The sequence below is a fragment of the Mobula hypostoma genome, chromosome 16, assembly GCF_963921235.1.
Source record: "Mobula hypostoma chromosome 16, sMobHyp1.1, whole genome shotgun sequence".
NCBI classification, from domain to species: Eukaryota; Metazoa; Chordata; class Chondrichthyes; order Myliobatiformes; family Myliobatidae; genus Mobula; species Mobula hypostoma.
This window is the reverse complement of record NC_086112.1, coordinates 36,493,195-36,505,596: the sequence shown is the minus strand read 5'-3', so window position 1 is coordinate 36,505,596 and position 12,402 is coordinate 36,493,195. Positions and strand designations below refer to the sequence as shown.

At 42.3% G+C, this 12,402-nt stretch overlaps 1 protein-coding gene across 5 annotated transcripts in view; it reads left to right on the top strand.

Annotated features, from left to right (window-relative positions):
- Positions 1-12,402, top strand: part of trpm6 (transient receptor potential cation channel, subfamily M, member 6) — a 179,396-nt gene that overhangs the window by 65,927 nt on the left and 101,067 nt on the right. For all 5 annotated transcript variants that reach the window (XM_063068751.1, XM_063068750.1, XM_063068752.1 and 2 more), the window contains 4 exons: positions 1,264-1,388; positions 4,575-4,746; positions 5,258-5,432; positions 8,371-8,494. In XM_063068751.1, the coding sequence (XP_062924821.1) occupies positions 1,264-1,388; positions 4,575-4,746; positions 5,258-5,432; positions 8,371-8,494 (596 nt within the window). The remainder of the gene's footprint in view (positions 1-1,263; positions 1,389-4,574; positions 4,747-5,257; positions 5,433-8,370; positions 8,495-12,402) is intronic.

Here is a 12,402-nt window from a genome sequence, read left to right as displayed (position 1 = left end):
TCAGATGACATGATTGTTAAACAAATGAGATTATTATGAGGTGAAAAGGAAATCATAGCTAAATGATTTTATGCCTCATCCATTTCTTTTTGGTCTAATTGGCTAAGTCTTCTAGGTATTCATTCTCTCCAGACACCTTGGAAAATTGAGTGATAGCTTCACCTTGGAACTGAACAACTAAACCACTGTCAGTGTTTTGCCTCTCCCTATCTCATTAATCCTCTCTGGTAATACAACATAACAAGATGTTTGTAAGTCCGCAAGAAAAAGCGGGCTCTCCAGATGGCCACCCATTTCAATTCTGCTACCCATTCCCATTCTAACATGTCAGTCAATGTCCTCCTCTGCTGCCATGATGAGACCACACTCAGGTTGAAGGCTGACTAACCTGTCAGTCCATGGCCTCCTCTGCTGCCGTGATGAGGCCACACTCAGGTTGAAGGAACAAAACCTTTTATTTCTTCTGGGTAGCCTCCAACCTGATGGCATGAACTTCAATTTCTTGAACTTCTGGTAATTCCCCCCCACCTTTCACTATTCCCGTTTCCCTCTCTCACCCGCCATCACCTCCCACTGGTGCTCCTCCCCCTTCCCTTTCTTCCATGGTCTTCTACATTCTCCTATCAGATTCCCCCTTCTCCAGCCCTTTATCTCTTTCACCAATCAACTTCCCAGCTCTTTACTTCATCTCTCCCTGCTTCTATCACCTACCATCTTGCATTTCTTCCTCCCCTTCCCCTTCCTTACTTTGATTTCTCATCATTTTTTCCAGTCCTGATGAAGGGTCCCAGCCTAAAACATTGACTGTCCACTCTTTTCCATAGATGCTGCCTGGCCTGCTGAGTTCCTCCAGCAGTTTGTGTGTAGTGCTTGGGTTTCCAGCATCTACAGATTTTCTCTTGCATGAGATCTTTGTATTCCTCCAATTCTGGCCTCTGAGCATCACTGACTTTAATGTTCATAAATCTTTAATTATCCCAGTCCTGAAATTTCCATCCTAGACCCCCTCTGTCATTTTTTTCTATTATTTTTGCTCATCAGTGTTTGGCAACTTGATCAAACTTTTGGTTATCTGGTCCGATCTGATTTGTGTTGTGGTGTCAAATTCAATTTGATGACGCATTTTTTGCAGAGTACCTTGGGAATGATATACAAATGCAGATGGTTTTATTGTTGTTGTCTGTTCAAATATTTAAATTAAATTCAACAAGAGCTATGTTCTTTATCTTCATCTGACATAAGAATGTTGTGCTTTTAATTTAGGAACTTCTAGACATGTTGGTGATGCAATAAGAGATAATACTTCTCCATATCTACGGAAAATCTGTATAATAGGTATTACTCCCTGGGGAGTCATTGAAAACAATGGAGATTTGATAGGAAAAGATGTAAGTAACCAATCAAAGCCATTCTGCCTGATAAAGAAACAATGCTTGTGATAATAACTCCACTTAACCATATGTATTGTAATTTGAGATCTTTGTACTAACAGATATGGCCCTCAAGTGAATCAAACTGCCCAGTAAAATGAACAACATACTTTATGAAATAATGTATTAAAAAGTCGATTGAAAATGATATGGTTGATTGATAACTGTAGGTAGATGGCTGATTTGGGTGCCATTGATAATCAAGCTGCAAATTGCGCATTAAATTCAAAGTTCAAAGTAACTTTATTATCAAAGCACGTATGGGTCACCTTATACAGCCCTGAGATTCATTTTCTTGTGGGCATTCACAGTAAACGCAAAGAAACACAATAGAATCAATAAAAAACTGTACACATCAGAGATGGATAAAACAACCAATGTGCAATGGACAAAAAAAGGTGCAAATACAAAAAGAAAAAGATAAAAATAAATAAATAAGCAATAAATATCAAGAACATGAGTTGAAGAGTCCTTGAAAGTGAGTCCATTTTAGTGAGAACAGTTTAGTGTTGGGGCAAGTGAAGTTGAGTAATGTTATCCCTTTCTGATTCAAAAGCCTGATGGTTGAAGGTAATAACTGTTTCTGAACCTGGTGGTGTGAGACCTGAGGCTCCTATATTTCCTTCCAGATGGCAACAGCGAGAAGAGATCATGGCGTGGATAGTAGGTGTCCTTGAAGATGTCTGCTGCTTTCCTGCAACAGCACTTCTTATAGATATGCTTTATGATGGAGAGGGATTTACTTGTGATGGACTGGGTTGTATATACTACTCTTTGTAGGCTTTTCCATTCAAGGGTATTGATGTTTCCATACCAGGCTGTGATGCCAGTCAGTATACTCTCCCACCACACATCTTTTGAAGTTTGGCACAGTTTAAGATGACATGCCAAAACTTCACAAATTTCTAAGAAAGTAGACTTGCTTCTTAGTAATGGCACTTATCTGCTGAAATTATAACACCGAGGAACTTATAGTGATGACCCTCTCAACATCTGATCCCCTAATGAGGACTGGCTCATGGACCCTTAGTTTTTCCTCCCATAGTCAGTGATCAGCTCTTTGGCTTTGCTGACACTGAGTAAGAGGTAGATGATGTGGCACCATTCAGCCAGATTTTCAATCTGTGTGCACATAGGGTGACCATGCAAACTTCCTTACAGAGGACACTGGAACTGAACTCCGAACTACGATGCCCTAACTGGTACACTACCTTGACGCCCTATTGTCAGCAACTTAAATATGATATTGGAGCTGTGCTTAGCCTCTCATTCATAAGTATAAAGTGGGTAGAGCGGAGGGCTAATTATACAGCTTTGTGGTGCACCTGTGCTGATGGTGATTGTGGAGATGTTGATGTTGTCAATCCGAACTGACTGGAGTCTACAAGTGAGGAAATTGAGGATCCAGTTGGACAAGGAGGTATTGGGGCCCAGGTCTTGGAGCTTATTGATTATTTCTGAGGGGATAATAGTATTGAATGCTGAGCTGTAGTCAGTGAAGAGCATCCTGATGTACACATGTTCACTGTCTAGATGTTCCAGAGTTGAGTGAAGAACCAATGAAATGGCATCTGCTAGTGACCTGTTGTGATAGTAGGCAAATTGGAGAGGATCCAAGTCACTCCTCAGGCAGGAGTTGATATGCTTGATCACTAACTTCTCAAAGCACTTCATCACAGTGGATGTAAGTGCTACTGGATGATAGTCATTGTGGCAGGTTACTACATTCTTCTTGGGCACTAGTATAATGAAGACTGCTTGAGGGAGATGGGGACCTCATAGTGAGAAGCTAAAGATATCAGTGAATACTCCAGCCAGTTGATCAGCACAGGTCTTCAGTACTTGGCCAGGTATCTCATCTGGACCAGATGCTTTCCGTGGGTTCATTCTAAAGAAGAACCATCTGGCCCCAGACACCAAAATCACAGAATTGTCAGAGGCTTTGGGAGTTTGTGAAGGAGCCTTCATGCTTTGGTGGTCAAAGTGAGCATAAAAGTCATTGAGCTCATCTGAGAGTGAAACTTGGTTGTCAAATATGTCGCTCGGTTTTACTTTGTAGGAGCTGATAGCATTCAAGCCCTGCCACAATTGTCAAGCACCCTTCCATGTTTCAAGTTTGGTCCGGAGTTGCCACCTCTCATTTGTGATGGCTTCATGAAGATCAAACCTGGACCTCTTGCAAAAATTTTGTAGGACTTATTATTCAAGTGTTCCCTGAAACTTGTTTAAAACCCTCTGCACAGATGGAAGGCAATTCATGTGCTGTACCCAGGATCGCTCTTAACAGAATTGTGGAACATAAGTCTCCAATTTTTTTGTTTTTATGTTGTTCTTTTTGTGCCTATTCAAATCAGTTTTAAAATTATTCATGAAATTGGCTTCTGTGACATTTTTGAAACATTCCAGTTCTTGACAAAATTAAGATAAATTTTTGCTTTTTTTCTTCACTCTTGATTTTTTAATAATGATTTTAAGTCAATAGCTTTTTAGTTATCAGAAGAAAAATATTTCCATATCTACACTACTCAAACCTTGACCATGGAGAAGGTCAAAGTCAAAATTTCCTCTTCAGACTATCACTGGGTTGAAATCTGGAACTCCTCACTCAACAGCATAATGGATTTATTAGATGGATCAAAGTGGTTCAAATCAGAAGCTCTGTATCACTTTCTCAACCAGAGATGTTCTATAAAAATGTAACTGGGTGGAAAGTAGAAGCATCCTTTGCAATTTTGAGAGTGTGATATGCATTGGCATTTGTGGGGTTGATTGTACTATAGAGGCTCAGCTATTTTAGCGTCAGACCTGTAGGTGTATTTACATCAGGCAAAGATAGACCTTTAAACTTGAATCAAAGTTTTCAGAGGGCCTTAACACCCGTTACTGTAGATTTAATGGGTTAATTTTGTGAGCACGCTGGTGCTCAGCTCTTGTATAATTTTCAAAATTTTATCAGCATTGGAATGCAAATAAGTTGATTTATTATCATGTACTTATATAAAGTTGAAATATATATCGTTTTGCAAGTATTAATGTGTGTTTTTAAGAAATATGTCCATAATACAAGCACTCGGGCAATTCAAGTGTAGTAAAATGAAGATTTGGAATATTTTAAAACTGGTTGTCTATCATTTATTTCCGAAGGCCATCTGTCCGTATCAAATGCTTGGCAATCCCCTGAGCAAACTGACCTGTTTAAACAGCAAGCATTCCCATTTCATCCTGGTAGATGATGGGACTGTTGGCAAGTATGGCAACGAAATGAAGCTGAGAAGAAAGCTGGAAAAATACATTGCACTGCAGAAAATCCATTCTCGTAAGTATAGGCTGATAATCAATCATTGTGTTAGTGTTTGTGGGTTAATCCTCATCCAATTTAGGTAGATGACACTTGCATCTAGCAGTTAATTTTTCAGATCTTTGATTTCCAAGGAGCATTCAGTTCTTTGGGTGCAAAGATTAAAAATCAATCTCCTTGTAACGTCCATGCCCAATTTCTATTACCTCAGGATCTTACAGACTATTCTGTGGCAGTGGGGGATAAGGAGATAGGTAAAGTTAGTGTTCAATGTTTCTGCCTCTTGCTTCATTTTCTTGTGATAATGGTCATTTAATTCAATGCACCAGGAAACATTGCAATAATATAAATGAGGCTCCTGGATCATTTTCAGTTCTAGTGTTCATTATACATCCTACTACAGCACTGGTTGTGACCTGGGCTGCTACTCCAAGCAGAAGATGGGAGTTTCAAGGCTAGTCATAAGATGTTTAGGTAAGTGATTTCCTTTAGTGTTATCAGCTCCATTTGATGTTTTTTTTCAACTTAGGAATGGGTCAAGGTGTCCCTGTAGTAGGGCTGGTGATTGAAGGTGATCCCAATGTCATCCTCACAGTATGGGAGTATGTCAAGGAAGTTCCTCCTATACCTGTTGTTGTGTGTGAAGGAACAGGCCGAGCAGCTGATCTCCTGGCTTTTACCCATAAACATACTGCAGATGACAGGTATGGTCCCGGTTCACCTGCTCTTTACATATATTCAGTGACTTGTGGGGTACGTGCAATTTATATTACTGTACCAGATCATCCAGTTCACTAATAGACTGTACTTCATGGATGACATATATAGAGAAAATTATAGTGACATATATTTTATATATATATATATATACACACACACAAAAAAGTGCCAGAAAAAGACCAGCAATATCATGGAAGACCCCACCCACTCAACTCATGGACTGTTCCACTCCCATCAGGGAAGACATGACACAACATCCATGCCAGGACCACCAGACTCAAAAACAGTTAAGTTAAAAGTAAATTTATTATCGAAGTACATCTACATCACCATATACAACCCTGAGATTCATTTTCTTGTGGGCATACTCAATAAATGCATAATTGCATAATAACCATCATAGGGTCAATGAAACACCGCACCAACTGGCCATTCAACCTGTGTGCAAAATACAACAACTTGTGCAAGTACAAAAGAAAGAAATAATAATAAATAAATAAGCAACAGATGTCAAGAACACAAGATGAAGAGTCCTTGAAAGTGAGTCCATAGGTTGTGGGAATATTTTAGTGATGGGGCAAGTGAAGTTGAGTGAAGTTATTCCCTTTGGTTCAAGAGCCTGATGGGTGAGGGATAATAATGACCGCTTCTCCCAAGCCATCAGGCTAATCACCAGCTCCACACATTAACTCACCTCACCACACTTCCCACCGTCACTACTTTATCATTTCCTGTCAGAGTCACCTTGTATACAGATACCCCTGGACCTAGTGTCACTTTAAATACATATAGTCAGTCTATGTATGTAAGCTAACCTTGTGTATTTATATTGATTGTGATTTTTATTGTGTTCTTTATGCTTATTATGATTATTTTTAATGCTCCAGTGGATCTGGAGTAACAATCATTTTGTTTCCCTTCACACTTGTGTACTGATGACTAATGATAAACAATCTTGAATCTTGAAGGCAATCTATCAGTGTTGCCATGTATGATGCTTTAGATCCAACCCTTAGTTATCTTTTGACAGTGACACCCAGATCCTGTGAACAAATAGAGTAAAACTATTGTAACAGGAGTTCATGTCAGACCACTGATTAAAAGGACTTGAGTAAGTTAGATCTATTTTGGTTAGAATATACTCCCAAAAGCATCATATTATTGTCTTTTTATTGTACCATGAAAATTATACATTGGGTATTCTATTTACAGGCATATTTATGCTTATCCATAATGTGTTTAGCCAACAATTTGGAAGATTCTTGGAAGAGATGCAAGGAGCTTGGAGGACTGGTGGAACAGGGAATGTGGGCCATTAATACAGCAACTTATGAAAAAAGCTGTCAGGAAGCTTTGGAGAGTTAGGTATAGGAAAGGCAATCATTTTGAGGTGTCCAGGATAATGTGTTCATTTTGATACAGTGTGGTTGTGACAGCGACTGAAAACTCCACAACACAGAAGGTATCAATGACTCACCAGAGAAGCCATGGTAATATTCTTGCTTTGTTGAAATTTCCATATAATTTAATTTCACATGTGGCAAGCCTTTATTTAGGCCCTTCATGCTCTGCAGAATTTGATGATGAAGCTTAGACTGAAAACAAGAGAGCAGTGGCATAACAACTCTGACCAAGGGACTTAAGGAACCAAATGAACAGACCAATGGATTAGTATGAAGGTTGACCTCAAAGGAGGTCAATATTATCTCCAGATCCATTTCTCCTTACTGAATGACAGTGAGAAGTGGTGTTTTATTAAATGCTCATTTATGTGGACTCTCATTCAATCATGGCTCCACTCTCAAAGCAGGGCAAAGATTGTTTGTTCAGTGGTTTCAAAGTTCATTCTTGCCACTTCCAAGCTGAAGGTATCTTGATGTGGCTCTTTATTCTCCTTTGCTTTTCTGTTGCTATCTGGCCATGTAGTTCTTGATTGTCTGAAATGAACAGTAAAGCATAGTTTGTAGGGAGAGGAAGAAAATCACATTTTCACTATGTGCAGGCTGTAAGACAAGATGCTGTCATATGAAGAGAAGGATTGGTTATATGTATAATTGCATCTTCATTGGGTTTTGGGGAATTACTACTCCTAATGTGAGGAGCACGGATTCTTCTATTAAAAGAGCTGTTCTGATAGCTGTATCTCTTCCCAGTTGCTTAGCTACTGCTACCTGTGTTGGTGCATTACTTGAATTGCAAGAAAAATTGGTGTATTTTCGTGAACCTTGCACAAATGTACCTGTCATAACTTAGCAGGCTGTGTGATTTAGTTGTGAGCTTCCAATGAGTTGGAATGTAGGAATATTGAGTGAGAGTACTGATTAATTAAGATAGCAAGTGACTAGTGAAGATGCAGTACATGGAGTAATGTTTGAAGCCACGGGTTTAAGGATGCTTAAGGATATGATGCCATAGGGTTTAAGGATGCGTTCTCTGATCTTCACCATTCTGTAGAATTTTCCAAAACTCTCTCAGTCATTGAGGTTTGACTACTTGTATTGCCTGCCACGGGCTTCTTCTCCCCCATTGTCTTGGTAATTTGTCTAAAAGTTCTCTTGGCTTTTTGTGGAAAAGAACATTTCTCTTTCTCTGTGCTTCTGCAGAAAGGCTTCTGACGAACTGGCTTTCAATGCAAAAAGCAGTTATTTGTGGTATGTTTCAGGGTATGTATTATCATGCACTTGTAGTGGGGAACTTTAATAGCCACATGTGGGTCCATAGACTCAGCTTTCCATTTATTGAAGAACACCACTTGCAGTTTGCAGAATGAAAGCATCTTCTAACAAATCAGCCTTACATGTGGATCATGATGTTTCAAGGTTTCAGCCTATGTGAATTCAATAAAACTTTGAGAAGATTTATCAATACAGTGCATGTCTAATTTACATCTATTATTCAAACACAATCTTTTATTTGTAACAGGAAATTGTATCCTGGCTTGGAAGCTGAATTAATATTAATGATCCAGAAGACCTTTAATTTTGGACAGAAGCAATCAGATCATTTATTTAAAATTCTTATGGAATGTATGGAGCATAGAGAATCAGTGAGTATGTTCAAGTTACCTATCAAATAAATGGGCAATGGGTTTTTCCAAAGATCCTATGAGACGTTAGTGCAGGCGCTTCAGTACAATGCCACTTTAAACAGTTTGTTTAAATTGAAACTCCAATTCATACTCCTGTGTTGAGTTTGTAATTACTAATAAAAGGTTAAAGGCGGTAAAGGGAATATTTTCACATTTTGTTGTTTAAGTTAAGTTTATTTTGCTGAAGTACTTTAGGAAAGAGGGTTTTATGGTGCTGTGGATACCACAGTCATATTGAATAGCAAAGAAGTAATTACATTTATGCCATTTTATCTGTGTTTAATTCTGTGAAATTTTTAAAACTGTGACAACAAGGTACAGTAGATAGTACCTGATGTGTAAAGTTTACTGTGCTCTTAAGATTGATAAAATTGTATCAAGATGTGTTTAAGAGACTCTTAGATAGGCTCATGAATGGAGAGAATGAAGGGTCATGGACTTTGTGTAGGCTGAAAGGATTATTTTAGTTAGGCATTCAATTACTGCTTTAATTGGTTTGGCATTACATCATGGGCAAAAGGTCTATTCCTATGCTGTGTTGTTCAATCTTCTATTTTCTAATGGTCTCCACAAGTAAAACAAAAACTTGAGCTTGCCTGCATCTGGGTCATACTCACTTCAGTCTAGAAGGTAATAGGTGATTTATCTGATGCACTTAGATCAGAAAAATTAATGTTTATGGACCGGAGACTTCAAAGAAAATTTCCTCTTAGTGAAGAAATCAAGAGCTGGGAGTAAGATTGTCATATCTGAGGTAGGCCGTTCAAACCTGAAATCTAGAAGTAATACAAAGGACAAGAAAAAAGTGTGATGATTTGGAGCCTGTGTTATTTGAAAATTTTAGATTTGTGCTGATGTTCCTTTTTAACTGGTAAAGATAGTAGGGATAAAGTTCAAAGATGGGTGTAACGTTCAGTTATATTGGCTCATGTATGTCTAGGGGAAATCCAGCCCAGCACCTGCCTCAACACTCCCCACAGGGTCAGTCGCCGCCCGAATCAATCACAACGTCAATCATCAGCCAGCACACCCAGTAAATTTTAACAAATACACTTTATAGATATTACTAATTCTATGACATTAATATACATTTGATACAGAGAGGAAAGTAATGAAAAAAAAAGGCGCCAACACTTATCAAAGTACAAGTTCTTTTCGCGCTACGTTGGAGCTCAATTCGACTTCAAACGACCACCCGAATTCCGTTGACTCACGGCTCGGGACCACCCTTAGTGATCGACCAGAGCCTCTCCACACGTCCGCGGTCTTCCTCGTCTCTCCTCCGACTCCCCGCCAAAACTCAGTCCACAGTCATATCATACAGCATGGTATCCGAAAACAAAACGATACATAACCACCCATTGGCCAATAGAACCCTGTTATCTCATTTTAAAATAAAACAAACTGTTAGCGCAAACTCTCTTCAGCGTTAAAGCACAACAAAGCCGCATTCCCCAGATTAACATAACAAAGTCGCCATTTTAAATGTAACAAAAGAAAGACCCCGTACACTCTCCCCCCACCACAAAAAGTCATGCCCTCATGATGTTAACAGAGTTCACCAGTACTCCTTGTAAAACACAAAACCCAACCCAGGTGCATAAAGCAGTGACATAACTTTGCAGGGCAGTAGATATCACACCCTGCTCTCCCGGCGCTATATAAGTGAGTCTTTCCGGGGGATGCCTACTCCTCTGAGGCTTCTGTACTTCCTCTGCTGACTCTCCCTGTTCAGACACCCCAGTTGACCTCTCGGGCCTATCTGTCAGACCTTCCCCTTCACCGGGATCCCTCTGCCCCTGTGAGCCCTCTGGCTCGGGTTCTGCCTCCACCCTCTCCTCCCCCAATCCCGGCTGTAATACAGGCGGCTCTGCAACTCCCTCCCCCAATCCCGGCTGTAATACAGGCGGCTCTGCAACACCCTCCCCCAATCCCGGCTGTAATACAGGCAGCTCTGCAACACCCTCCCCCAATCCCGGCTGTAATACATGCGGCTCTGCAACACCCTCCCCCAATCCCGGCTGTAATACAGGCGGCTCTGCAACACCCTCCCCCAATCCCGGCTGTAATACAGGCGGCTCTGCAACACCCTCCCCCAATCCCGGCTGTAATACAGGCGGCTCTGCAACACCCTCCCTCGGTTCCCCTGACTCAGTGATGGAAGGGCCAGGAGTCTCTTCTCCCGGCACCGGGGAATCAGCGAACGGAAGCAGGTACCACACGTCCGACTCATCATCTTCCGATGACGTATCCCTTCTCGAGGTGGGGACCGGCCCCGTTTTCTTCGCAGCGGGCTCCTCCCGCGCCCCGCGCCCTCGCAGAGTCCTCGTAATAGGAGTAAACTCCCATTTGGGCTCTGGGTCCATCTTCACCTCTCGACCCAGAGGCAACAGGTGGTTCCAATGGAGTACCTCGACAGGCCCCTGCCCACCCTCAGGTCTCACCCGGTAAACCGGGAGATTCGGCATCTGACTCTCCACCACATAGGGGGTGGCTGCCCAACGGTCCGCCAACTTGTGCTTACCCTGTAGTCCTAAATTCCGGATAAGGACTCGGTCTCCCGCCAATAGCTGGACGAACTTTACCTTCTGATCATACCTCCTTTCATTCCGCTGGTTCTGCTTGGTGGCTGCCGCCTCAGCCAACTCGTACGCCCTTTTCAACTCTCTCCTCATATCGGACACGTACTTCAGACATGGCTTCAAAGGTATTTCCCCCGCTTCAGTCCCAAAACACAGATCAATGGGCAACCTTGCTTCCCGTCTGAACATCAGATAGTAGGGTGAGTACCCCGTAGCATCACTGCGAGTACAATTGTAACAATGAACCAAATTGGCAATGTGCCGACTCCACTTACTCTTCTGTCCAATCTCCAAGGTGCCGAGCATGTCCAGCAGAGTCCGGTTAAACCTCTCGGGTTGAGGATCACCCTGCGGGTGATAGGGGGTGGTTCTGGACTTTTCAACCCCAAGCATATCCAGCAATTCATGTATAAGCCTGCTCTCGAAGTCCCGTCCCTGATCACTGTGGATCCGCCGGGGAAGGCCATAATGAACAAAGTACTTCTCCCATAACACCTTCGCCACTGTAGTCGCTTTCTGATCCTTAGTAGGAAAAGCCTGCGCATATCTAGTGTAGTGATCCGTGAGGACCAAGACATTCACGGTATTGCTGGTGTCTGGCTCAATAGACAGGAAATCCATGCACACCAGGTCCATGGGTCCCGCACTCTGCAAGTGGGATAACAGGGCTGCCTGCGCAGGCAGGGTCTTCCTCCGGATGCAGCGACTGCAGGTCTTACAGTATTCTTCCACCTCCCCCCTCATCCGGGGCCAGTAAAACCGGTCCTTGACTAATCCATAGGTCTTCTCTACCCCTAAGTGCCCGGAATCATCATGTAGAGCCTGGAGCACAGTCTTCTGATACTTCTCAGGCATGACCAGCTGCCAGCGCCGGGGGTGGTCCGGAGGCGACGTGACCCGGTACAGGACGTGGTTCTTCAGCTTCAACCGGGGCCACTCCTTCAGTAGTAGTGGAACGGAGGCGTGTTTCGCCTTCTCCACCTGCCCCATATCACCCTGGCTAACCACGTACCAGATAGTGCCAATGCTCGGGTCATCACGCTGAGCTGCCTCTACTTCCTGGGGGCTCAACTCCGGCAGCTGCCTGTTCCTCAGAGCAGTCACATTACAGTAAACAGTGGGTAGCGCATCATCGTCAGCCCCCAGTTGATCTACTGCCCGATCCGTTCCCATCTGTGCTCCTGCTTCCCTGTCGCTCCCAACTTGACACATGCTCTTTACTCCCGGGGCAGGGACACTCTTCCACTCCTCGGCCGTGCCCAACTCGTCGTGCGCCCGACGAGA